The 27,185-nt window shown below is 45.5% G+C and overlaps 1 protein-coding gene across 9 annotated transcripts in view; it reads left to right on the forward strand.

Annotated features, from left to right (window-relative positions):
• Nucleotides 1-291: 291 nt before the first annotated feature.
• The window catches only part of CCDC150 (coiled-coil domain containing 150), a 32,091-nt gene continuing 5,197 nt past the window's right edge, over nt 292-27,185 (forward strand). For 2 of the 9 annotated variants that reach the window (XR_014785297.1, XM_084816522.1), the window contains exons 1-24: nt 414-482; nt 3,586-3,756; nt 4,818-5,038; nt 5,568-5,746; nt 6,292-6,360; nt 6,898-7,014; nt 8,400-8,529; nt 10,291-10,334; nt 10,593-10,685; nt 11,357-11,464; nt 12,183-12,307; nt 12,540-12,702; nt 13,615-13,683; nt 14,406-14,498; nt 15,507-15,590; nt 17,497-17,604; nt 18,530-18,592; nt 19,927-19,968; nt 20,573-20,701; nt 22,434-22,603; nt 23,892-23,982; nt 24,287-24,456; nt 24,726-24,852; nt 26,063-26,257. Coding sequence is in view for 8 of the 9 variants with exons in the window: in XM_084816522.1 (XP_084672648.1) it covers nt 3,608-3,756; nt 4,818-5,038; nt 5,568-5,746; nt 6,292-6,360; nt 6,898-7,014; nt 8,400-8,529; nt 10,291-10,334; nt 10,593-10,685; nt 11,357-11,464; nt 12,183-12,307; nt 12,540-12,702; nt 13,615-13,683; nt 14,406-14,498; nt 15,507-15,590; nt 17,497-17,604; nt 18,530-18,592; nt 19,927-19,968; nt 20,573-20,701; nt 22,434-22,603; nt 23,892-23,982; nt 24,287-24,456; nt 24,726-24,852; nt 26,063-26,257 (2,739 nt within the window). In the remaining variant the exon portion in view is untranslated. Of the gene's footprint in view, nt 483-3,292; nt 3,427-3,534; nt 3,757-4,817; nt 5,039-5,567; nt 5,747-6,291; nt 6,361-6,897; nt 7,015-8,399; nt 8,530-10,290; nt 10,335-10,592; nt 10,686-11,356; nt 11,465-12,182; nt 12,308-12,539; nt 12,703-13,614; nt 13,684-14,405; nt 14,499-15,506; nt 15,591-17,496; nt 17,605-18,529; nt 18,593-19,375; nt 19,736-19,926; nt 19,969-20,572; nt 20,702-22,433; nt 22,604-23,891; nt 23,983-24,286; nt 24,457-24,725; nt 24,853-26,062; nt 26,258-27,185 lie in introns of those variants that run through there. The other 7 variants (XM_084816582.1, XM_084816538.1, XM_084816593.1 and 4 more) reach the window with 7 other exon arrangements.

Raw genomic sequence — 27,185 nt, forward strand, 5'->3', positions numbered from 1 at the left:
GCCTGCTTAGGCAGAAAATGGTCCATTCCCGGCCTCGGCATGCATAGGATTGCGCCCCTCGCCGGAAAGCGAGGCTGGAACTAGCCACGCTCCCCAGCACCAGCCACTTAGAAGCACGCCCAGCAGCGAGAACGAGAAGACTCGCAAGCTGCCCGTCCCAGCATGCTCTTCTGCAGCGGGGTCGCTTTCCTGAGCATGCGCGACTCTTCCCATGCCTCCCTCGGTGGGAGCCGCGGATTTGTATGTCGGCAAGGGAGGGACCGGCCTGGACTGCGGCTCCCACAATGCAGCGCGAAGGCAGGCGCGCGCGTCGGGCGGAGCCCTCTCGAGAAGCGGGCAGGTTTGAAGCTGCGGAGGAGCTCCATGGAAACAGGGCCGCGTAGCGTCCGGGGCGAGGGGCCCGCGGCTGCTGCTGCTGCTGCTGCGCCCTGGGGGCAGCCGGGAGAGGCGGCTCCCGCGGGGCTTCGCGCGTCCGGTGACGGGTAGGTGACAGAGCCGGGCGGAGGCGGCCGCCGTGGCTATGCGGGCGCGGGAGAAAAGGCGTTGTATCCAGTGGTCGTCCAGCTGAAGCCCACTCATGAGCGGGCCATCCTCAGTGGGATGCACCCGAGGCGCGCGAGGGAGGGTCACTGGGGAGAGGCGCGTGCGGCGCGGAGCGTCAGCGCTCCCCTGGCTGGGCAGGTGAAGGTCACCTTCTGCCTGCAGCAGGGCCCCGCCCGATGGCTCTGGGGCGCGTAAAAGCAGCAAGGCGCGGGGGCGGGGAGAGGCTGACGTTCGCACGGTGGTTTGTCCCTAGGATCTGGTAAGGGACGGTGGAGGCTGGTGGTCCTGCTATGGCAGTGGGCAGTGAGAACCAGCCAGGCCTCGAAAGGAGCTATCCAAGGCAATAAACCCTCCCCCAAGATGGGTTCGGCGCCTTAGACAGCTCCTTTGGGGTTCTGACTGAAATCCAGCGTGAGTTCACAGCCGCACTGAGATCAGAGCCACCAGCTCCACTGGCAAGGAACGTGGGAAGCTGCCGTGTGTGAGGTCAAACTCTGCATCTAGTCCGGTGTTGGCTACGCTGACTGTCAGTGGCACTCCAGAAAGGTATTTCCAGTGCCATCACCTGCTCCGTAGAGAGTAGGGAACCTCGGACCTTCTGCCACGCAAAGCATATGTGCTTTCCCCACTGAGCTGTGGGCCTGTCCTCTGGTAATCGGAGATATACTGCTCCTGAACACGGATATCCCCTATTATCACCGCCCTTGATTTAAGTTCATCTCGTCATGTATGAAGAAGTGCTTCCTCTGTTTTGCCCCAAACCTACTGCCAGTCAGCTATGTCAGATGGTCCTGAGTTCTAGTGTTTCAAGAGAACACAAGTTCTGTCTGCTTGCATGTTCCATGTCACTAATAATTTTGCCAATTGTTGCCATGTTCCTTGGTTGTCTCCCCACCACGACTAAAAAGGCCCAAACTCTTTGAGCTTTGCTTCATAGGAAAGCCGTTTGTAACCTTCTGGTAAGTTTTTCAGCCAGATCTGAACTGTGTTTACTCAGTTCCGCTGGGTTACTCCCAGGGAGGTGTGCTCAGGATTGTAGGCATATTTGCTCTTTTCTGTGCCCTCTACTGATCCATAATGGAGGTTTGCTGTACATGGGAAGTGAAGCTCATATCCCTGCAGAAGGAAGTGAGTAGTCTTGTGCCTTCCTTCCACTAGACATCGCTGTTTTTTTACAGGTTACACTAGATGTACTGAGTCCAGGGCTCCAAAATGTTTGATTGGTTTGTTCTGAAGGGCCATTGCTGCTCATGCTTTAAACTGAGCAGCAGAAAACGCAGATAAAACACTTCCCTGGAAGATGCAGGAAACATAAAGTGATATAACATTAAAGGGCAGTTTAAGAAGAAGCATTTTCTGGATACATGTGGGGTTTGTATTGCATGCAAGCTCGCAATATTTGAAGACTGAACTTCCTGTCTTGCAACAATTTGGCTAAGCTGCCTTGTCCCATGCAATGTGATGATCAAACTTTTTGCTCACTTTGATGTGCTTTTCAAAAACAAAGGAGAATGTCAGTGTCAGAATTGTCAAAAATGCAATGCTTTGGAGTACTTTCTTGCAGAAGTTCTCATGCAAAACATTTCTTATGTATGTTTACTTGGAAGGGTGTCCCACTTATTTCAGTGGGACTTAATTCCAAACAAGTATGTGTAGAATTAGATGAGCTAAGACAAATCTCTACTCAGCTTCGTGTAGAGAAAACAGTGCGGCCCTATCAGCTTACTAATTATTAACCTTTGGGGACAGTAATCTATCTTGTCAATCACTGGGAGGACAGAAACAGGAGGAGTGGAATTAGGCACTATAAGGATGCAGTAATGTCTTGAAAACCTGGAAGATGAATTTAGAATTTTCAAAGATTCTACCTAATCACCCAGATCTTACAGTTGGCATCTGGCACCTTTTATTTGTTGGTATGCCCTAGTGAGGTCAGTGAGACTACTCTATTCACCCAATTTCCAGAAGAAGAGAGGAATCTTTATTTATTTACAACATTTATATACTGCTTCACATCTAAACAAATTCTAAATCAGTGAACAATAAAAGATAAAAGAAATAAAAATCAATACTAAACGTTTTTTTAAAAGAGAATACCAATAAAAACCTTGGCTGGTCAATCGGGGAAGCTTTTTGAAATGAAAATGTCTTCAGGCATCAGAAACAACACAATGCTGGTGCCTGCTTGATGTACAGAGGCAGGGAGTTCCACAGAGGGGGAGGTGCCACACTGAAGGCTCTTCCCTGGGTGGATTCCAGCTGGGCCATAGGTTCATGCAGAACCATCAGGACTGCCTCATCAGATGACCTCAGTGGCCAGGCAGGTTGGTAAGGGAGAAGGCACCTTCTCACGTATCCTGGTCTCAAGTTGTTTAGGGCTTTATACACTAGTAACTAAACCTTAAAGCTGGCCTGGTAGTAAATAGGCAACCAGGGCAGTTCTCTCAGCAAAGGAGTTACATGGTGAAAAGGGGAAGCTCCTGACAACCGCTGAGCTGTTGCATTCTGCACTAGCTGCAGCTTCCAAGCAGCCTTAAGGGCAGCCCCACACAGAGCACATTGCAGTAGTCCAGTCTTATTCGTGCCTGTACCACTCTGGCCATGCTATCCCTGTCCAAGAGAGGCTGTAGCTTTGCCCCCATGTTATAGGGTGTACCTATATTAAAGACTTCGTGTCATCATCTTCTGGAATATAGATACACTATCGATTGACCAAACCTGGTTTACTAGTCACATTATCTTCTTGCAGAGCCCTAGGAACTGTTGTTCTGTCAGAAAGGAACTAGGGATCTCTAACAGAGAATTCTCAGCATCTTCACCAAGCTACAATTCCCAGGATTCTTTGGGGGAAGCCATGACAGTTACGCTGGTATTACAACCGATGTAAGTTTGCAGTGTAGATTTTCTTCTGGATCCTGTCAGAATCATAATTATCTCATTGAGCCAGTTTCTTTGGCCATATTGCTGCTTTCTCTCTCCATTGGCTGATCAACAGGTTTTCAGGTTCCTTATAAGATTTCTATGAGTTTATTTTATTTGCAGCTAATTATTGAAATCTGAATCCATGATGGCAAGGCCAATTATTTCCCCAGTGAGTATCACTCCAACAACTCCTGAAACCTTCGTAGTACTGAACCAGAGGATGAGAGTGGTTGAAGAGCAGACAAATGCATTGTTGAGGGATCTACAGACACTGGGCGTGAACAGACACAGGTATCGTTGAAATAGATGCTTTGCAGCATAATCCTATGCATGGTTATGCAGAAATAATCGTGTTGCATTTAATGGTTTTAATTTTTTTGTGAACTGTCCACAGAGCTTTGGCTATAGAAAATGTAATAAATATATTAAATACACAAATTAAGTTCCACTGTGATCAATTAGGCTTATTTCCAGGAAAGTGCACATGGGATTGCAGCCTTCATTCCTCGTTTTCCTTGCTTTGCATTCTCTTCTCTCCCTGAGCTTCTAACGTGGCCTCTCTTTCTAGTATCCAGGTTATTAAGAAGTTGCTCTGTTCTGATTTAATCAAGCTTCTCAATAAGTAGTGTAACATTTTGAATTGCAGTGGTTAAGTTTTCTGTGTGAACATATTGAAGTGAATGAGTGAACAACATAAGATAACATCTCATCTTATATCAAACATTAAATTATGGGGGGGGCTACAAACTATGCTGTTTTGTAAAGGACATTTGTGTTACTTCCTACAGTGTAAACAAAAATGATGCTGTACAGTGATGCTGGCTTGTTTCAGTAACAATAGTTAACACTACCCAAAGTTTGTCTGGATTGGGCATAACAACAAGCTGCAGTTTGTTGAAAATGGGAACGGAAGCTTCTAATCTCCTCCTCACGGCTGTGCTGGAGGAGAGGGCAGAGGAGAGCTGACAAGCCCAGGTCTTGTGCATGTAAAACTGAAGCATCGTCTAGTGTTACTTCCGAACAGGGCAGCTTTGTCTCTGTGTACATGCATTCATTGTGAGCTCCCTTTTGGTGGTGGCAGGTCCCCTACTGTCAGGCGTGGTGAGCAGCTATTTTCCTCGAGTGCAGCATTTCCCCCCATAGGAATGAATGGCAGGTGTCCACTTATACGAGAGAAAGAAAAGAGTTGTATTTGGGGACACCTGCCCTGGTCAATCTGGGATGAGGAAGAGGTCTTGCCTCTTCTTAGCTGTGTTCTAGTTCGCAGCCATATGGATGTGCACTTCGTATCAAGGGGTACGCACATGTGGATCCCAAACAAATGGCCATTTGCTCCCTGTCGTTTCTTCCAGTATGGAACTGTTCCCTTCAAAACCCTCGGAGAACTCTGAAGATCACCAGTCCATCAGCCCTGTCCATGCCCGAGTGGCATTCGTCAGAGGGAATGACACACTGTGGCGAACCTGTGAAACTCTTGTGAATCGGATGTGCCGCCTGGAGAGTGTCATGCAGACCCTGAAGCTGAACATGTTCCGGCTGCAAACGGAAAAAGAGCTGAATCCAAAGCATGCAGGTCTTGCGGGAAGGGAAGGGAGGGCTGCATTGGCGTGAGATGCTTTTATGCCCTCCCTCCAGCGTGCGTCTTTGTGTAGTTCCTAGCAGCGGTTCCCAGACAGCGTGCCACAACTGAGATGCTCATGCCCCACAAGAAATGAGTTGACTGATAGGCCAGTGTGAGCCCAAAGCAGCGGCACACAGAGGCAGAGGGTCCCTGTACGATTCACTGCTCTGAGTTCCGCCTCCTTCTAGTCAGCCTTTGTCGGGGAGGGTGATTCTGCCGTGTCTCTGCAACAGGTACCGAACAGCAGCAGCACAGCAGAGTTGCCTGTGCTCCAGTCAGGACATACGCCCTGGAGTGGCTTGTGCCGAGCCACAGGATGGAGTCCTTGGACCGGCGATCATTTACTCTTTGGGAGTGTAGGATTGAAGTGTGCCTCGCATCTTAATTCAGAAAAAGGAAAAAAGCACGCCTCAGCTATCAGAAGTTATGGAAGCTCTGCTCTCTGCTGACGTGCCTTGGTTTCTCCCTTGCTGTTTTATAGCCAACTTAGAACAGCGCTTGAACACAATACAGAGGGAGCATATGGAAGAATTAAAGGTGCTGCAAGTGGAGGGGCGGATGTTATGCCAGCAGCTAAGGGAGTCCCGGGAAGAGGAGGAAAAAGCCAGAGATCAAGCGCAAAGGCTGAGCGCTGCTCTGGAGATTGCAACTGCAACAAAGGTATGGAAGCTTTCCGTGACTGTGATGACCTATTCTTTCAACGTTCTTTGCCCCAAGTTGGGTAGATGGCAGGTATTATGCTGCTAACTTTAAAAAGACCACTAAGGGACCACTAAGCATGGCTGGCTGGACAATGCTGGGTATTGTAGGACTTTTTTATGTCTTAACATGCATAGGATGTGCCTTAAATGTTGGTGTGCTCAAAGTCTTAGGTGTGTGTCTTATGTGCCAGCTGCCCAGTTCATGTATTTTAAATTGTGGTTGGGGGAAGGCAGGGGAGAATAAGTGTTCTTTCATAATTTCATGACCAGTTTCTATACTGAGTAATGGCAGGAATTAAGATGCACACGCACCCAGCCCCACCCTGCCTACAGAGCCTCACAGAAGTTCTTCCGTTTTATCCAGTATGTAAGTCCAAGTGCCAGAAATGTTTGTTGGAACCACTGACAAGTCTCGGGGCGATAAGGAGTCTAGCTCTGAAGAAAACATTTGCACAATCTGCCACAGTTGTTTGAACAGCCCTGTGACGTTTTTGATCTTTGCAGAGAGATGTGGCCATCGCTGCAAATGAGTTGAGGGCAACGAAAAAGAAGATGAGCCATGAACTGCAAGAGGTAAAGGGCAGAAGGATATCTGGCGCTCATAGGAGAGAGGGAGGGAAGCGAAGGCGTTGAGCTCCCTAACTGCTGGCAGTGGTAGAACATCCTCCGAGACGTGCCACTCATGCTGGGGAGGCAGTTTCCCTTTCACGAGACAGCACATGTTTTGCCTAATGAAATGTCGGGCTAAGTATGTGTGTAGCACAGCCTTCCCCAGCCTGGTGCCCTCTAGATTTTTTGGACTTCAGTTCCCATCAGCCGCACGCAGCATGATCAGTAGTTAGGCATGGTGGGAGTCCAAGACATGTGGAGGGCACCAGGTTGGGAAAGACTGTGCAAACTCTATTCTACAGCTTCCACATTGTGAAATGCAAGGAAAGAAAATTGTATGCAAATCGGTGGTGGCCTTTAGGTTCATGTTCCCAACGTTGCCCTCAGTACTGAACAAATGGCTTATTTGAGAGAGAGAGCAAGTTTTGAGACACACACCATCATAGCCCTTATCTCGGTCTAAAGCTGACTTGGCTTTCCACTCCAATGTCCTGCTTGCAGCTAACGGAGCAGCTGTCCAAGGAGTCCAGTGTGCGGAAGTCTTTGGAAGAATCCCAAACTGTCCTGCTTTATCGGATGCAGAATATGGAAGTGACAGTGGAAAAAGAACGGCAGCAGGTTGGTGAAGCCCAGCAGCATTCATCCTCCCTTTCAGATTTGACCAAACAGTGCAGTCTGCAGACTATTCACGGGCTACGATTGATGCAAAAAGTTGTAGCTGCATAGTATCGATGCTAAGTGTTACATATCACTGCTGCTGCTACAGTTCAAAGTTATAAACCTCTGTCTGTCTCTCTGTCTGTCTGTCTATCTATCTAAAGTTCAGGACTTTTCCCCAATCCTACAGAATCCCCCTCCTTTGCTGTGTGCAGTTCTGTATCTGTGCATCGTTACATCCCTGTGTGGGGTCCCCATAGGAAGTCTGTTTAGCGCTCCCTCCTCCCTTTCTGGTCCCCAGTTTCCTGTTGTGCCAACCACACTACAACATACGTGGCTATGCCTCTGTGAATACAACTCCCTGTCATACCTTTTGTGGAGGTATCCAGAAGCCCATGCCTGTCCCGGGCCCCTAGCGTGCTGGCTGCTCACTTTCTTTGTGGGAAGAGCCTTGGAGAGGCATGCTCTCGATAAAGCAGGCCTGCACAACTTATGCCCCCCCAGCTGCATACAGACTACCTACACGTATGGTGGCCTGCCAGGTGCTCAGTAGACCTTCCGTTGCTTTCTGCCCGGGAATGCAAGTGTGGGGGGTTGTTCAGCACCTGGTGGGCCAGCCCTCAGAACAGGGCTGGTGGACCTTCGTCTCAGTCTCAGCCAGCTTGGCCTATGGTGAAGGATGATGGGGGCAGTAGTTCATCAACATCTGGGGGAGGGGTTGCACAGAACATGGCTGATGGGGGTGTTTGGCTTGGTGGGTCTTGGGTTATGTGAGCCACCTTATGGGGACCTGCAGAGCAGCATACGCAGGATGGATGGATGGATCGTGCGCCTAGATTCTGTTTTCCTTTCCAGTCTTCCATCGGCGCAAGCCAGTGGGTAGAGTGCTGGACTGAACCTGAGCAATGAATATTCAGACCCCAGCTCAGCGGCTGCTGCAGTAGGTGGCTGCCGTCTATAGGAACACAGGAAGCTGCCATATTGGGCCAGACCATTGGTCCATCTGTCTCAGTATTGTCTACAACGACTGGCAGCAGAGGCTCTCCAGGGTTTCAGATACGAGTCTTTCCCAGGGCTATCTAGAGATGCCAGGATTGAACCTGGGACCTTTTGCATCAAAGCAAGTGCTCTCCCACTGAGCCTGGCCCAAGCTTCATGGTGTTCTTACCCTGAGCCTTAAGGATCAGAAGGATGGTGCAGAGCCAGATTGAGAATTATGCCCCCCCAGCTGCAAACAGCCCAATTTAGCTTTTAATCCTTCAGATTTCTAGTACGAAGAAAGGCCTTCAAGAAGTATTTTAGAAAATGCCTGTGTCCTCTAGAATGCCCTTTTGATGTCATTACAGGTTCACATTCTGCAGCAGGACTGTAACAGCCTGCGCCAGGATATTCAGATATCTCGGGAGAGGCTGCAAAAGGAAGAAGAGAGGACAGTCCGGTTGGAGGAGGAATGTATGCAGCTTAAAAGTGATCTAGGTATTGGAGTAATTCTTGCATTTTTTGAGTGCTTTAGGGCAGGGGGGAGCAGAAAGGAGATCTCCAGATGTTTTGGAGTTCAGCTCCCCACATTCTTGAGCATTGGCCATGCTGGCAATGACATCTGGGAGCTGAAGTCCAGAACATCTGGTGATCTACCTTCTGTGCACCCCTGCCTTAAGGCAACCATGTACATGATCTGATTATTGTATCCTTGATGGTTGACAGCTTAACGTTTGAAGTGACTCCATTGAAAACAATGGTCCCTGAAGTGATGAGGAAGTTCTAACTGTGCTCTTAAATCTGTGTTGGCCTGTTCACGTGTGGAAGTCATTGCCTGATGTTGCAGTCATCAAGAGATGAACATGAGTGTATGAAACAGACCTCAGAAACTAGGAACTGAATGATTTGATGTGTATGAAAGGGAGGCATGTTGTCCTGGAAAATATCATTCTTAAGCTGTGGTCATTTTTCCAGCGAAAGAGGGACAAGTGTGGTCCAACAGGTTGAGCGCTGAATGGTGAGGCTCAAGAATGGACTGTCTGGATGCCCTTTGTCCTTACTTAATGAGGTGGGGAAATGGGTTTTATCAGGCCTGAGGTCTTAACATAGGATGGTCTATAGATCTAAACAAAAGTAAATGTTAAGCAAAGCGTTTGCAATAATAGTGGGATAAATGTCTCAATAGATTGAATTGCTGAAGTCTTTTTGGAGATGATACAAACCATAGAAAGTAGCCATGCAGCTGAGAGCTGGAGCTGTTGAAAAGATGGTTAATTTACCTTCTTTGCCAGCTGCTGCATAGACATGAGAGAAACAGTGCTACAGAGATAAGATGTAACGATGAGATGTCTCTGAGACTAATTACTGCTTTTTGGAGGGAGCAGGGGATTGGGCTTGTCACATAATTGCATTTAGAAACTCCTGAATGGAGGCCGGAGGAATGGCCAGCCAGACAATCATAGAATAGTAGTAGGCCATGTAGTTCACCCCCTACCCCGCGCCACTTGATATAGGAAATCCAGAGCTAGGGCATCTCCAATAGGCGATTCTCCAGCTTCTGCTCAAAAGCCCCCAGTGAAAGAGAGAGCCCACCACCATAATTGGTTCCATTAAGAGCAGTTCCACAGTTGAACTGCTTTTAATGTCTCAGCGGGAAGAGCAGTTCAACAGTAGAACCCATTCCCTAGAGGAGTGGTGGATGTCCCTTTCTGGAGGTCTTCAGAACAGTACTTGCTGATCTGTTTCACTTAGGCTGGCTGTGGCAGATTTCCCTCAGCATTCAGCAGGACAGGGTCATCTTCCACGGGTTAAACTGCAGTTACCATGGGGAATGCAGGGGAGGTGCTCTCACGGACCCTTCACACCAGGTCAGCTCATGGGTTGAAATTTCTTTCATGCAAAAATGAAAGGCCTAACTGCTGCTTTCGCTTGTGTAAAAGCCTGAGCAATCTACAGCCCAGTCCTGTGCATGTCACTCAGAAAGAATTGAATTGTATGTACTCGCAAATAAACATGCATAGGATTGCTGCCGCTAATCCTGCATTACTGTAAGAAAAGGTATACAGTGATCGCCCTGTTTTTAAAAGTCTATGCCCATCCAAAAGGGCCTTCTAGGAAAAAGCAGCATGTTAAGACAGTTTCCTCAGGAAGGTTCTTTATGTAGAATTGTGATTTTAAAAACCTTCTAAATGTAAATGGCTAATATTTTAATGAATAGCTACAAAATCTGAAGACTGTTTTTGCTGGATTCTCTCCTAGAATCCCAAGAGAGTACCATTTCCAAGCTCCGTGAACAAGGGAATGTAAGTTTAAAAAGGGACCTTTATGTTGGGTAGACATTTTTTCATTATCATTTTGAAAGTGTTTGGCTCTATCCATATCTATAGCTTTGGGCTTTGGGCTTTGGGCTAATCATGCAATAGCTGCACTAATTTTAAGTGAACTGCCCCATTATATAAAAGACAAGATAGGAAAATAGGATGCATTGACAGCACCAGATGCTTTGCCTGTTTTAAAACATAGTTTTCCCAGATATAAATTCTCTTTCCCCTCACCTCTAGACTGCACAGCTGTCATTGAGCAGAGCAAAGGAGGAGAACGCGCAGCTGCGATCAGAAATAACTGCTTTGCGAGAGGTGGCCGAAAAAGTGCAAGTAATGGAAATGGTTGTTTTAAGGTCTTGATTCCAAATGACGTAGGATGGAAAAAGATAAATGGCTCTGCAAGGGCTGAATAAATGTTGTTTGTGCCGGTTTTGTTGCTGAGAAGAGAGTTTTCAAGAAACGCAGAATACTTTTTTTAGAAGAGAAACGGAGACTGCAGATTTGGGTGATACAGAGCCAGGGGAACCAGCACCATAGAAGACTGCCACAGAACTGCAACTCCATCCCCACGGAAAGCCTTGCCTAACCTTCCATTCCCCAGCTATTAAGAAAACACCAGACGCCCAGAAATTATCTGTGTCAGTGTTAGAAGACACTGACATCTCTCTCTATTGTTGCTGTTGCTGCTGTTAACATCACTGTTGGTTTTATTGTTGGTTTTATTGTTTTTTATATTTTTATCACTATTAATATTTTAATTGTTTTTATGTATTTTATTAGTGTAAGCTGCCTTGGGAGGGCTTCTGCCCTGAAAGGTGGTAAAGAACTGTTTTTAAATACATACATACATACATACATACATACATAGGAAAAAGAAAGAAAGAAAGATCGAAGGCCTAGAAATATATTTTTTTCTAAGGGAAGGAATCTGGGAACAGCACTTTTATAGGGAGAGTTGTCGCTACTGCTGTGGAAAGGTGGTGTTGTGTTTTTCCCCTCAGGTGCTCAATGAGCAGTTGACCCAACAGTGTGCAGAACTGAGTGGCACCCTTCGAAGTCTTACAATGGAGAATGCTCAACTTATCTCGGATCATCAGGCTGCTCTTAAGGTGTGGAGCCATTTCAATGCACTTTTAGGTCACCTATTTAGTTTATGTCCTAGGGGTATGGCAGGGACGGGGCACCTACGGCCTTGGGCTAATTTGGCCCACCAGGCTGGCCCATGAGATCCCGGCCAAGGCCTCCCCCCTAAACCTGCCCCTTCAGGGCGAAGAGGGAGAGGAATTCCCATTGTTCTCTTAGGATCAGTGGTAACGGCAGGGATTCCTTGAGCATGCTGCTTTCCCTTCCAACTCTGAGGGAGAGTGGCAGACCAAGCGCTTTTTCTGCCCTGCACCCTCCTTAATGGGGGGAGGCGCAGAGCAGGGGAGCCCAGCCACAGCCCAGGGTGGAGGAGTGCTCCTCCCCCCTGGCCACCTCAGTTGGGATGGCTTTGCTGCGGACAGATGCACCAAAGCCATGTCCGTGGCCAAGATGCTGGGTGGGGGAGTGCTTCTCCACTTGGGGCCTCAGTCAGAGCTGCGTTGCTGTGTGCACAAAGCCAGTTTTTGTGGTAGGAGGATGGGGAGAGAAGTAATTAAGTGCCCTCCTGACACCAGGCCCTCCTTTCCACACAAACACCTAGCTATAAGGACATACTAAGTTTGAAGCAGGTGACTGTAAATACCCTAATAGGCTAGCCACAAGAAAGCTGTTCTGTTTGGTGGGAATTTGGGGGTCTGCTTTACCATGAAATGCACTCTCAGAAATGCTTCCTTTCCCCCTTAGGTGGAGCAGGAAAAAATTAATCAGAAACTGCAAGAACAAGACTTGATTTTGGATGCTGCTCGGGCCAGCATTACTGGAGAGCTGCAGACTGTGCAGAGGGAGAAAGCTCAGCTCCAAAGAGAGATGTGAGAGAGGCAATTGACTTTTGCGTTGTTCTTCCCCCATATGGCCTGGCTTCCTTTTCTGTCCTCCTCCTTCCTGTCTTTTCTTAGTGTAACAGAAGCTGTAGATCGGGTTTTAAAAGCAAGATAGCTCATTCAGTGGCACATACCTGCTGTGCAGCATAGGAGGCCTTCTGCTGTTTTTGGAGGTTGCAAGGAATAACGAAACTGCGTTGCATTTGCGTTTGTTATACAGAGAAGCTTTGCGTGCTGAGCGTGCTGACTGCAAAGTCGAGGAGACTACAGCCACCCAAACAGAGCTCCTGGGGTCTACGATTGCCAGGATACAAAAGGAACTGGAGTCAGCCCTACAGGAGAGAGACTCTCTGCTGAAGGAGAAAGAGAGACTAGAGGAAGAGGTACGATGGATATTCACCATGTCCTTCTTTTTAAGACATTTTCTTAATGCGTAGTGGGACATTCAGTGCTCATTAGAATAATTCGTATTGCTCACCACCTAGCACAGTATACAAATCAAGAAGGAAATGGAGATCTCTTCAGCGGGTATCCCAGAATGGCGTTGCTATAACCCTATGTACACGGTCTCCACTTGATGGAGGGGGATATTTATATTTTCATGTAATCCGTCACTGAAAATAGCACAAGAAACCAGTGCACTCCAGCCCCTCAGTTGATGAACTGTGGCTGACCATCGCAGATACAGTCTTCATTTTCCTGTGGCTGCAGTGTATGCAAATTAGTCAGTCATTAAAGATATACAAATGTTGCATTTGATCTGCACAAATGTCCCCTTTCTCGGCCACTAACATCTATTTCCTTATTATTGGTTCCTTCCTTCCTAAAAAGTTGACTTTTGCCAAGGATATCAATTCATCCTATGCATAGCTAATCTCCTATTTTGAAGGATCAGGGGGATTTCTTTTACTGCCCCCACCCCGGGGGAGGGGGTGGCTTGGCTTTCTAAAAATCTGGCTTTGTACAAATTCACATTGACGTTATTGGTTGTCAGGGGGCACACGGTGAATGTAACCAATTCAGGATTATTTTAGAAAAGGGAAGCCCACAATCCTGAAAGGAAGAAGTGCATCTGCCTGGGGTAAGATGTGAAAATCAGCACTGGGACGAGGAGGGCTGAATGTACAAATAATGAAGTCTGATCTGGAGCACCGGTGCATGCACAGCTGGACTTACAAGCTGCCAGCCTGGGGTTTGGTGTGTTTTCCTCATACACCTTGGGAGATCATGCAGAACTGCTTGGATCTTCTTTTGATGAGGCTGATGATTAAGCTACTTTTAACATTTACTGGCAGATGCAGAAAGCAATACATGAAGCAATGCAAGAGAACAAAAGATTAGAAGCAGAATTAACAGAAAACAAGGTATGACACTGTACACACGGGTGCGGATGAGGCTTCTCCTCCCGTCACTTACGCTGGGTTAGTATTTGGAATGCCGCCAGAACAAACTGGATTGCGGTGGAGTGTTCTGGACTCCAGATCCAACGGGCTTCTTCTGGTGTCTTGGGAGGCTTTGTAATTTCCAGAAAAGGGTGGCATAAATTCAGAAAGCCATAGTTGGCCTCACTCAGCTTGCGACGTCATCAACCTTGGTTGCTGCACCCATGACCAGGAGCTGTTATGTCAGGGGAATCCAGCAGCTATCCAGCAAAATACTCTAGTCAGTTAAGATTATTTGGGGGTTTGTAGAGGGGGCAGCTCATCCATCCTAGTTATTGTCATTCACACTATGAAGCTATTGATGTGACCAACACCTCTAGCTATTTAAAAATACACTGAACACAAATGTTACATCATTTTCAAATAATATGTATTCCATGTATACATATGAGGGCCACAGTACAGCAACAGGATTGGACTGAACTGGACTAAAGGGCTATATTTGTATTCGCAAATGTCACTGATGCAGCTTAACCAGGAATTTAAAATGTCGGTGAACCGCTTTGCAGGTAACTGCCAGTTGTTCAGCTCCCTCTGCTGCCAGGCAAAGATCTGGGTATCGTTCATCTGCCAGGTGGTCCAACGTGTGAATCACTGACTGTTTTGTGTCCAACAAGTTGTATCTTCTTTCCTTTTTCTCAAAGGTGGAAATCGGTCCTCTGAAAGGCATGTTGAAGGCGCTAGAAGAAGAAAACAAGAAATTAATGGAGCGGGAAGCTGCCTTGGAACACCAACAGGTAGACAGTTCTCTGTCAAAACATAGATGGACATAATCCCTTACTAGTACGTCAAGGTTCCCCCTTCTTCTTTAAAAAATAGTAATGTGTAAAAAGAAGGAATAACAAGCAACAAAGAATGCTAAGAATCCTGTAGTTCCTTGGGGGAGCCCTCTTTACTTTCTGTTGTCGATGCATTTTTAATTGGTAAGGAGATTTTGATAAGCTCATTTCATTTGGCTTGCTCCTCCTGATTTACTGTTGTCCTGGTATGGTACGCCCTAGTCCAGGTCTCACCTTTTCCACCCCTCAACAGTGTGCAGCAGGGGTGTGAAATGTGAGGGGCCCCATCAGCAGTCCTCAGCATGGCTCTGGGTCCCCTAACCAGTCTTCACACAAATCATTGAATTGTCTTCAGGGTTCGAAGCTGATTCCCTTAGTAAAAGGCAAAGGGGCTGATTCGGTAATGGTAGTTCCTAGTACATGTTGCAGTCTCAGCCTCTCCTTCCATCCCATCTAAACTAGCATTGCAGGTGTCGATGAGTGCAATAAGAACAGAAGAGCAGAAGCTTTCCATGAAGAACCATATTTAATGGAGGCACCATGCTTTGGTGTTGCATTCAATTGGAATCAGCACTTTTTTGGTGAGAAGAGGTCCCAAGACGTCTCCTGAGTAGACAGTTTGGCCCTCCGATCCATGAGGTTGATCTCTCTGGGGTTTCTCTGTTTTCATCTTGCCTGTACTCCAAATGGGCTTTCTTATTTCGAAATTCCCTCATACTTTTCCTCATCTTTCCTACTGGTTGAGTCTGCTTCAACTTGGAATTTTAATATGAGTGAAGGTCTCCTCCACCTATTAGGCTATTAACTTATTTAGTAAAGGCTCCTGAAATTAGTTGGAATGGAGGTGAAGCAAAAGAAAAATACAAGAGGAAGAAAAATGCTAGGTCTGAGTTGCGAAAGTCTAAGGATGCTTTTGGCTTTGTGTGTATGTCTAAGATGGTACAAGTGCTGCTCCTGTTTTCCCAGCATGCCCAGCAACAAGTAAAACTGGTTCTAGAAGAGCTGGCAGAGAACAAAAACAAGCTGGCATATGACAAAGGAAAGCTTCAGGTATCTAAACCTTGTAAAGAAAAGCCACTCCTTGTGCTGCCCGTCCACCTTCTTCGGCTTCCTCCTCACTGTTAGGCCTTTGTTCTTTTCAGCCCAGTTTCCTGGGTTGGGAAGAGCAACATCAACCTAACTGAGCTCTTGTAAGCTTGGGAGAGAGGTGATATGGTAAAGATCCCACCAAAACATTTGCTTTTAAAATATCAAGCTCAAAATGGACTGAACATTATGAAGTCACCTTCCTTTCTCATGAAATGCTACGAAAATCATATCTGTCTAGCTTTCAAGAACCTAGAGAGAAAGCTGGGATGGGACAAGCCAGAATATCGTAGGACTGGCCTGAGATGCAGTTGCAGTAAATGTGCACCCTTCTTTTTGTTTCTTGAAAGATTGCTAAAGGGAAGTGGAGGGACAGAGTCAAGAGACCAACTACTGTTGTATTACTGAGGGCCGTTTTACTGTTTTAGTGTTGGGTTTTCAGGGCTCTTGTATCTTAGTGTGTACTTTGCCTTTGAATCCTACTTTTCCAGAGAGGCAGCTCATAAGCGCATGCATGCATAAATAAATGTTTTTCATGCAAGCTGAATGTGGCAGATTGTATATCTTAGGGAGCAATCCTATTCAGATAGGTGGGTGCCTCCGAACTCAGAGATGACTGCCTATCCAATGCAGGGCAGGAGAAGCATGGAGGGGATCGTTCCCTCCGCGCTTCTCCTGCCCCGCATTTTCGGCTAGACAGCCAATTGCAGCTGTGTAGCCACCGGAGGGCAGAGTGGGGGAGGATGCTGCTGTACGACACATTGGATGTATCATACAGGCATTTCTGCCCTCCCTGCCCCAGAACTCCCTCCGGGAATGCCCCTTTTCGGCCACTCCGTGCTCCTTTTGCAAGCGCGGAGCATGGGGCTGTTCTATGCTGCCTCAGAGGCAGTGCAGAAGTGGGGGGAGGTCGGTTCTCCGAAGTCAGTTCCTGGAAAACCAGATATCCTATGGCCATCTAGCAGCTGTCTAGCGGCCATAGGATTACTCCTCAGTATTGTTACAATATGATTTTTTTAAGCATTTCATGAGAAAGGAAGGTGACTTCCTAATGTTCAGTGCATTTTGAGCTTGATATTTTAAAAGCAAATGTTTTGGTGGGGCCTTTACGGTATCACCATGTAAGCAACTTTCCCAGGGATTCATCCCATGGCACTGCTATAATGTTTAAAGGCCTGCAGCAATGTTGGGAGAGAGGGTGGTAACTGAGCAGCCTTGCTGCAAAATCATTGCCCATCCCCATCCCAATGTGGTTGATGGTCTTTAAGCATTATAGCCTGTAAACAGTAAACCAATTAGAAATACAAGGATAGGCTTGATAGTAAGAGTATGTGGCAGGGTTGGGGGGAATCTAGCTTAAGGGATAACTTGGTTATGTTGTCTTGGAGATGATAATTAATTTGAGAGGAAAACCAGTATGGGAGACAGGTAATAAAGAGATGGTGAGGATAAACCTAGCTAGAAAGGATAAAATTACTAGTGCTAAATTGTGACTGCAGGACTAGCAATCTCATGTTTACTTGAAATAAGTCCCATTAATTTAAATGGACCATACATACATGAAAGTATATTTAGGACTGCAGTCAGAGTAGAGAAGTTGCTTGATAGAAAACGGGATATGTACCTAACAAGCAGTGGAGATTGATGCTATTTACAAAGCACAAGAGTTGTGTGTTCGTAAGGACCCTTTATGAGTGATCATGCCACTTAGACTTTGGATTAGAAACGTGGATTGTTATAATGTTTTGCATTTGTAGAGTTGAGTATCCATAATTTTCGCTTATGCCAGTGACATTTTTGGCAAATGCCAGTGCTGTTTCCAGATCACCACCACACATTTCAGAAAGCCTCCTTCTTTCATTTATCCTAGACTAGAGTACAGCAGCTGGAAGAAGAGGTGCAGTCCCTCATGGATGTACGTTCAGAAAATAGTCAGCTTTGCAAGCTGAATACTGCCTTGGAGACTAAATATAATCAGGTACTTGAGAAACCTTAAGGACATATAGGGTCCAAATAGACATACCTTCCTACAGGTGTTTGTGTGTTTTGTGTTTTTGTTTCTCCTACAAAGTGAGCTTTGCTTTTCTCGCTGCTTTTTCTCCTCTGCTTGTCTCCAAATCCTGTGTTGCTTTCCTCTTTCCCCTCATGCTTCCAGGAGGTTTTTTTGCTTTAAAATGTATCAGGCAGTTGACATATACATCTGGTTAAATGTTACGTTCAGCACTTTTAAAACTTGGGACACTGCTTTGGTCAAAGAAGTGGGATGAGCTTTGTGATTGTCACAAGGGCCAGCCAGTCAGCACTCTGCTGGAAACAGGAAGAATTGGTCGCTTGATTATCTGAGCAAGGTTGCACGTCAGGCCCCAGATGGCTGAGCGCAGATCCACAGCAGGCTCACCACTCACACTTTGTGTTTCTACATGCACCTATAGTTCCTGGTTTTAGGCCCAACTGCAATATAAACAGGGCCGGGAGATGCACAAGTGTTGTAGTTTTTGTAAAAGACTTTAATTCTGCACCACAGAACCTCTGATCCTGCACTCAGAATAAATTATGCATATTTTTATAACACTTACCTGCATTATTAAAATTGCAATTTTTCATTTTCATTGAATTTGGACACAGAGCTAGAAACAAAAGCAGATGCTAGAAGTCTTGACCAAGGTTTCTGAGCCTTTGCTGGACGGCGCTAGTTCATTTTTCCAATGATTCTGCACAAACCTGTGGATAAGAAATTAATTCAGTTTTTAAAGACTAAATTTCCATGCCGGTATCCAGATTCCATGTGGCACTAATGAATGCATGGAATACAAGGAGCTCTGGGAACTTATGGAAACTGTCTCTGTCTCGAAAAAGAAAAACGCACGGACTTGATTTCAGCTTTTTATTGTTGCACATTTCAGATAAATATGGAACTTGGCTCTATCAGGATTAACATGCAGAGGATGGAAGCACAGCTAAAACAGGTACTAAAACCACGAGATTGACTTCCTGTTAACTTAGCCCCTTCATGTTTGGAATTTGAATGGGTCCCTTGAGCACAATGGAACCAGCTGAGCAGACCCGTTGGATACTGCCCTGAGAGTTAGGTTCATTCTCAATATACGTATTTATGTACACTTACATAGAGAGAGTAAATCATAGGAAATCACTGTAAATATTAATCATTCAGAATGAGGATTACACAGAGATTGTAAGGTAGGCCAGTGTTATTCTTTCCTTATTACTCAGGTGGGAGTTGCTGATAGAACATTAGGGGAGGAAAAAATGTTCTCCTAAGGAATCCTGATCAAATATACATACAAAATAATATTAGGCACAAAGGCCACTTGGAAGGCTAGTGGCAGAATCAGGAGTGAAAATTCTAATCTAGGGACTTGGTGAGCTGTTCCACTCTGTTTAGGACACATTATGATCTAAGGGGAGGGGCCTCATGACATCACAATGGAGTACAGTGGTGTCTCCGCGTTTCTATGATATCTGGGAGAACATATGTTATCTCTGAATAAGAGGGGCTGATGAGCATTTAACTTTTAAATAGCCTCTGGAGGGGAGGGAAAATCAGATTTAAAATGGCTTCCTTTAGACTTCCTCAATGAGATAACAACTTTTAAAATTAACACATGGGTAGGAAAAAGAGTCAATGTTTGCAAATGGAGCCCCTGCCAGTCCTCAAGTTAACAGACATTTGGGGTTATTCCTTTTTATTTTGCTGTGTCCTCTCTGGGTCTTTCACTTCTCCTTCTTAGGCAGCAAGTGCTGTAGTAAAAATGCCTCTTAAAAAAAGAAAGTCTTCTGAAAGTTGTTGGCAGCAGAAGCCCAGTGACCATTTTAGATCATGCCTGGCCTGTGACATAAAGGGCAATCTGAGACTTGCTGAACGAGCTTCTCATATGTATTCCCCGACACGTAGAGTTCGTTTCACAACAGATCTGCCTGGACAGGAGTCTGCCTCTGACTGTGGTGATAGTCACAGAGCCTCTCCGAGGACTCTCTTTAGGTCTATTGAGGCCATGGAGGAAGAGCTGGAGAGTAAAAGAGAGATCCTTAGCCCTGAACTGTTAGACATCGAGTGGGATGTAGCTAGCGAGGGAACAGATCTCCAGAGGGTGAGTGCAAACCATGAAATGCTGACAGGGAAAAGGTGTATGTAAAACGTATCCAGAACAGGGGGGTTAAAAATCCAATGGCAGGAAACTCCCAGAGTGCTTTTTTGGTACAAGAAAAAATATTCAATTATCCAATTTCTCTCTCTTACTCATTCACTGTCACTCACTCTCTGTCTCTCTCATACACGCAGTTCAGAAACTCCTATTTCAAAATTTGGTCTACTGTAATAAAGGTATTATCTAGATTTCTGCGATGAACAGATCATGCTTTATAAACGTGTGTGTGTGTGTGTGTGTGTTCATATATTTTATTTATTTATTTATTTATTTATATTTTAAATGAGAGGAGTACTACCGACTTATTTCTATTTCAAAACAAAATGGCATGTATATTTAAATGAGAACCAGCACAGCTTGTCCTCCTCTCCTTCCCAATCCATGTTGTGTCTCAACAATTGTCTAAGAACAGATGTTTCAAGGTGGTGTGGAAATGTGTTTTGGTGGCTTGAACGCTATGATGCTAGGCTTGTTTTTGTGTTCTTGAATAATCTGTCATTGATAACAGTTGAAGAAGTGATGCATCCTGCCCTTCATTCCATTCCCTGTCACCAAGTGTATTTGATTATTTACTTCCTTTTGCTTTTTCAGTGTAGAAACATGTCCCTTTTTAGTGGGCTAGTCTTTCCATCCATCTTGTACTTTGCTTAACTGATGTATACCTTAAGGCTTGAGGATGTCTCAGTTATCTGAATGGTAAAGTCTCTTTTCTTTCCTCGACACTTTGAACCAGTTCCTGACACCTGGAAAAATAATTTCCCCCTCTCTGTTTCATAAAAGTCACAGTCAGTCCTTGTCTGCAGAGAAGAAGATTATTCTGTAACAGTCAAAGCCCGTGACAAAGCATTAAGAGAGAACCAGAAGCTCAAAGGCCAAATAAGTGCCACTGAAGGAAGAGAGAAGCACAAGGTAACACAAGTTGCTCTTTGTTTTTATGGCAGGGGTACATTTTAACCTTATCTGGACTTCTCCATGAAGTAGAACTGCCACAGCCTTTGTTTGAAATTTTTGCTCATCATCACCAATAGCTCCAATCCCGAGACAGGGTTTTATGCAAAACATTAATTCCCCAAACTGATTTATAAAATTGTGTAATGTTTCTGAATTAAGATGATTATAGACACTAACCATCATTAACCCATGGTTTGTTTGTTGAACAAACTGAGGTTTGTTTCCTCAATCCCTGTGTTTGTTTCCTGGGTTTGTTTCCCTCCTCCTTTGCCCACTCCCTCTCTATATCCCAAATGCCTTTCTGGTGCTGTAGCACTGGCATGTAGAGCAGCTGGGTGTGTGTGTTTTTTTGCCACTCTTGCCTGATGTCTCTGTAGCCTGGCAAAACAACCCTTCAACAACCCAAGGTTCTGGGTTCACATGTAACAACAACCCATTATTTAAACAACCCAGAGTTTACATCCCAACATGGGTTCTCTTTCTGGGTTGTTCATGGTAAACCATTGTTTGTTAGCACAGCTGGGCTTGTACAATACAACAACCCAGAATTCAACAACCCATGCCATGGGTTAGCATAATGTGCAAACCCAGCCAGTGTATACTAGAGATGGTCAAATTTCAGAAGTAACCTGGCAGAATCTGTCAGCAATTTTAGAGCTGATTCTTCTTCTGATATTAGCATAAATGCAGCACTCCTGTACTAAACTGGGGCACAAACAATGATTTGAGGGCACACGGTGCTATTTGGATGGTTAAAGCTAAGCAGGCCTTTCTTGCAAGAAAGGGAGAGTGCCTGGGAGCCCCACAGAAGTGTAAGCCAGTGAATTCAGTAAATATAATTGCACACACAAAACTGGTGGGAAGGAGGAGAACGTCTAACCAATTGTGCGTTTAGCCATAAGGACCTTGGAACTAAATGCTGTCTGTCTGCTACTCTTGTTGCTGCTAGTTTCAGCAGCGCAGTTACCTGCATCACTCGTTCCCTCCCTGGGAGTGGCTCTGGGCCAGGGATTCCAGGTGTGGCCTGCCTATGGCAGTTCGGACCTGTGTGCAGAAGGCCCCAAGTTCAATCCCCGGCACCTCCAGGTAGGGCCAAGAAAGAATCCTGCCTGAAACCCTGGAGAGCCACTGCTGCCAGTCAGTGTTCACAGTACTGGGCTAAGATGGACCAATAGTCCAATACGGTAACTTCCTATGTCTCTAGTCTGACCTTGCTAGGTAGTAATATGGGGAGAATGATAGCAATCTCCCTTAAAAGACTGGTTCACTGAAAGAATTCACATGCGGTGCTTTGAAATGTCAGAAAATCGTTACGTACGTGATCAGCACCATTTTTTGTTGTTGTTCAGGGCTGACGGAGACCAAGATAGCTTTCTCAGAGCCTGGAATAAAGATGTAGTTTGCTTGAACACAGGCGACTGCTTTATGCCGAGCCAAGCCATTGATCCATCTCCCCTAGTGTAATCCATCCAGCAGCAAGCCAGTCTCCCAAGTCTCGCAGGCAGAGGTCTTTTCTAGACCTGCTATCTGAGGGCCTTCAAGTGGAGATGCAGGGGATAGAACTTGGGACTTTCTCCATGCCAAGCCTGCATTCAGCCACTGAGCTAAGGCTCATGAGTGGTAGACAATTTGACCCAAATGGATCGTTATGTGGACTCATGGTTCTTTCACTTGTTGTTTTGTCCTTGAGGTGGCGAATTTGCGATGCAAGCTGGAAGAATCAAAGGAGGATAATGCCAAAATGACAACGATGCTAGAAAACGTGTTGGCTTCTCATAACAAAATGCAGATAGCTCTGGAGAAGGTGCAGACTGAATTGGGCCACAAGGATTCTGAGATTGCTGGCCTGAAGAAGGATAGGTAACTGGGCTTGCATCTGTCTGCTTTATATGACGACGTTCCAGGTGTTCAGTGGATCCAAACTGTGAAGTTTTAATTGGCATGTGTTTTATCTTAAAGCAGAACACCTTTCGCAGGTACTTTGAAAAAAACAAATTATCTAGTATCAGGAGAAAAAAAAATTCGAATACACTCCCATTTGTTTGCAGAATACCTGTTTGTTTAAAAACAAAAACAAAGATAGCTGTGCTGGTCCATGAGAAAAAAAATCCAAGATTTACAGCTGGGCGATACCTTTATTAGGACTAACCAAAATTTCACATGAAATGCACATTTTTGTGGAATTTTGGCTAATCCTAAGACGCTGAACTGCAGACCGGAAGGTCGGCAGGACAGCAGTTCAAGACCCGAGTGCCGCATGACGGAGTGAGCTCCTGTCTTCAGTCCCAGCTCCTGCCAACCTAGCAGTTCGAAAGCAAGAAATTGCAAGTAGATAAATAGGTACCGCTTCGGCGGGAAAGGTAACAGCGTTCCGTGCACCTCGGTGTTCAGTCATGCCGGCCACATGACCACGGAAGCGTCTTCGGACAGCGCTGGCTCTTCGGCTTAGAAACGGGGATGAGCACCGCACCCGAGAGTCAGACACGACTGGTTGGGGACACCTTTACCTTTAATAAAGGTATTTCATCCAACTGTAGATCTTGGATGTTTGTTTACAAATTTTGTCTGAAATACTATATTTAATGCATTATCTCTTATTTAAAAAACAAGAAGCCAGGTGCAGGATTGGCAAAGGGTCGCAGGATGAAGCACAGTCCAGCCAACGTGAAACACTTGGTTTCAACAGAATTGATTTAAGCTCATGCATAGTGCTCTCCCATTGAAATCAGTAGAATTTTATAGAACTTTGGCTAGATTGTGTTCAGTTAAGGAATTAAGATGATCACTGATAAGTGACTTTGATGGGATTTTTGAAAATCTTTAGAGGATGGGACACTTAATTTGAATGCAGTTTGTATCAATGCCATTGAAAAAACAAGACTAACTCATAACTCATTTGGATGGTTTATGTAAAATCAGAAGTAATTGCCTTCAGGGAGGGGGAAACAGTACAGTACAATACATACAGCTTTATGTATTCTCTGAGAATATTCCAGGTGTGCTGCAAACTAATATTTTAATTGTTTGTGCCTCAAGGGTGGAGTGAAATTAGCTCAGTCACAGTTGAGGCTCTGTTTTGATGGTAAAAGCATGGAGGAAATTCCTTTGGCACACACTGTCTCTGTTCTTTCTCTGCTTCCATATGCAGGACTCAGAACCAGCAAAGAATTCAGCAGTTAGAGGCAGAGTTGGAGCATTGCCATAGCAAACTTGTCTTGGAATCACAGCACAGTGTCAAGGTAAAAACCAATACCTTCCTGTGAGAGTAATATGGGCAGTTACATTCAGTGTAGATGGCCACTCTAGAAATTTTGCATCCTAGATAACAGCTCTCTGTTTACAAACAATTGATTTAATTAGCTGGGGGCACAGTGGATATTTGGCCAATGACTGTCGTGTTTTTCATCCATGGTGTCAATGCAAGGTTCCTAGTGACAGTGGGATGAGCTGTTTGATCATCTGAATAAAATATACAGTTGTCTAAATAATATAGGATATATTTCATAAAACCATTGCCACTATGTGCTTTCCTCCCCATAAAAGATGGATCCACTTCGCAAAGCACTGGAAGTCTCTAAAGCGGACAACAAGAAACTTGCCCAAAACTTAGAGCAAACTCTGCAGACCAACAAGGCCCTGCAAAGCAAGCTAATGCTTGTTCAAGATGAGTTGGACAGCAAAGAAGACGAGTACCAGCAACTAATGGAATGCAGGTAAGACCACCACCACCTATGCACAAGTTCTTGCTTTTCCCTTCTGAAAAGCAGTATTTTGGAGCTGCCCTCTAGGTGGCAAAAATCTTGCTTTGCACATGCTGAACCAGATGGTTGGCTTAAAGAGAACCATTAAAGAGAGCTCTGTAGTTTTGAAATGTGGCTGTGCCAAGGACAGAAAATGCAAGATGCATTTTGGAAGTATTACTGTTGCCTATTTTGGGATTGTGACTTCCTGCACTATGTCTTTTCCTCTGCCTTCTCTAAAGGGACCAGCTAATTGAGGAAACCAAGATGGAGGCAAAGTTGTATGCAGAGCGCCTCGAGACTCTGAAGACACAGTTCCAGACCGAACGGGAAGTAACAAAGAAAGCAGCCCACAAAGAAGCTGCTGAGGTGAGGGAAGGGAGGAGGTGCGCATTCAAACTTTTCTCAGTCTGTTTCCTAGAAGTGAGCCCTCCTTTACAGCTGTCACTCTGATCTTTACTAAAAAATAACAGTCTTTGGCACAACGTGTGGCCTAGTGTCTCCATGTCACAATAGTAACATTAAGGTGCATCCTTGGGAATACACAAGAATGCTGATGTTGTGAAACTAGAGAAATTAAGAAAATGTTTAAGTCTGGCTTATTACTGCTTAGGATTGAACCTGGGATTGTCTGTGTGCTAAGTGTGCACTCTCCTGCTGAGCAATGGGCCCATCCCCATGGGTGGAACTTGTCTGGGATTTCAACCAGGGACCTCTTCTACCCTGAACAAGAATCTCTAGACCAGGCTTGGGGAACCTCTGCCCTGTGAGCTGGATGCGGGCCCCCAAGATTCCCCATCTGGCCTGGAAGCTTCTTCTGCTGTTGTTATTTTAAGGCACTTAAACTTTAAATAAGAGCCTCATGTGATGCAGAGTGGTAGGCGGCAGTACTGAAACCGAATCTCTTCATGACCTGAGTTCAGTCCCAGCGGACGCCGAGTCTTGGGTAGCCGGCTCAGGTCAACTCAGCCTTCCATCCTTCCGAGGTCGGTAGAATGAGTACCCAGCTTGCTGGGGGAAAGGTAGTCACAACTGGGGAAGGCAATGGCAAACCACCCCGCTATAGTCTGCCATGAAAACGCCAGCGAAAGCAGCATCCCTCTAGGGGTCAGTAATGACCCGGTGCTTGCACAGGAGGAACCTTTCCTTTCAAACTTTAAATGCTCTGCTCTTAAATACCGTGCATTCAACTGAGCTGTGCTTTCCAGGCATGAAGGCCATTGCACTGGGGCTTACTCCCCTGTGGACATGCCTAGAATTGAGCTGTGTTTTGTGTGCTTGGTGGGAAAATATCCAAATTGGTAAGATTTACATCTGGCCATGCCCATTTTGCTTCCTCTGCCCTTGGCCCTGCCCATGCTCTTGGCCCCATGCACTGCTGGATTGCAGCCTTCCCAAACTGAAATTCAGCCCCCACTCCTGCTCTAGACAGCAAGCCAGACAAATTGCCTTCAAAATAGGAAACCAAGGCCTGGAAGGCTCCTCCAGGGATGGGAATAGAACCATCATTCAGCAGTGGCCTTCAACCGCTCTCTTTGCTGAAATGAGCATAAACTGACCCTTTCTTGGTACCCTGTAGCTGAAGAAAGCCCTTGAAGAAGCGTGCTCTAAAACTGGCGAAACATCCCGCCATAACAGGGAACTACGGACCAAAGTGATGGAGCTGGAGGCTGCCCTGGCAAGTCAGAAGGAGAAGGTGAAAAGACAGAAAGTATTAATTACGCAGTACTTCAACTCAAAAACTAACAATGCACGAAATTCAGAGAGAATAAAGGTGAGTTAATATGCAAGGGGTGGGGATGGGGGGGTCATTTCTGCAGAAGTTTCATACCACCTGTGTCTACCCTTTAGAAGTCTGTCTCCCAGAGTCCCCCATTGATACCAGATTGGTTATTGGAATGGAGGTTTCCAAGGCAACTGCATATTGTTGTCCAAAGCAGAATATACTGAGCTGCATTTCCACTACAGCTGTGAAATGGCTGGCTCTTGGTGAAGTGGACTAGTGCTGTACAATGCTAAATTTTATTGTTCTGCCATGGAGTTGCCCAGCCCTTCCATGCCTGAATGAAGAAAAGCTGGCAACCCAGGGCTTTCACATTCAATCGATTAGTCAGTAGGCAGGACTGTGCTAGTTTTTTCAGCTATATGCGTTGATTTAAAGGCAAGAAGTGTGCATTTTCTCACCAACAGAAGTAGGCCTAACGAGCACAGTCACTGCTTATCTTAAAGATTGCTGTATTTTAAAGGAATTAGCCCTAAAACATGGGTTAATATTATTCTTATTACTAGAGACCACCATTGTTTCCTGCTTCCCTCCCAGAGTTTGGGAATAGTTCTGATGGAGTGGGGAACAGGGATGAGTTGTAATAAGGAATATGCTTCGGGCTGTCAATTCTAGCACTGACTAGCACTTGAATTCCTGGACCTTTTACTAGTGTGTCCCCTGCAGCACTAGGTTGGGAGAAGCCATGTTACTAAAGTTCCCTGGCTATTAGTGGCATAAAAGCTTTGGATGATTATTAAACACTTACTTGTTTACCCTGACTTTTCCCAACCATTAACTTATCTAAATGTTGTTCTACAATACATGATGTATTGTTTTGTAATATATTGTGAACTGCTTTGGGATTTTGATAATGGGAAGCACTATATACATATTCTAAAATCAATTAATCAATCTTCCAGAGCTCATACTACAGGAC

The sequence above is a fragment of the Heloderma suspectum genome, chromosome 1 (assembly GCF_057233095.1).
Source record: "Heloderma suspectum isolate Gila_16-S chromosome 1, 16-S_ref, whole genome shotgun sequence".
Taxonomy (NCBI): domain Eukaryota; kingdom Metazoa; phylum Chordata; class Lepidosauria; order Squamata; family Helodermatidae; genus Heloderma; species Heloderma suspectum.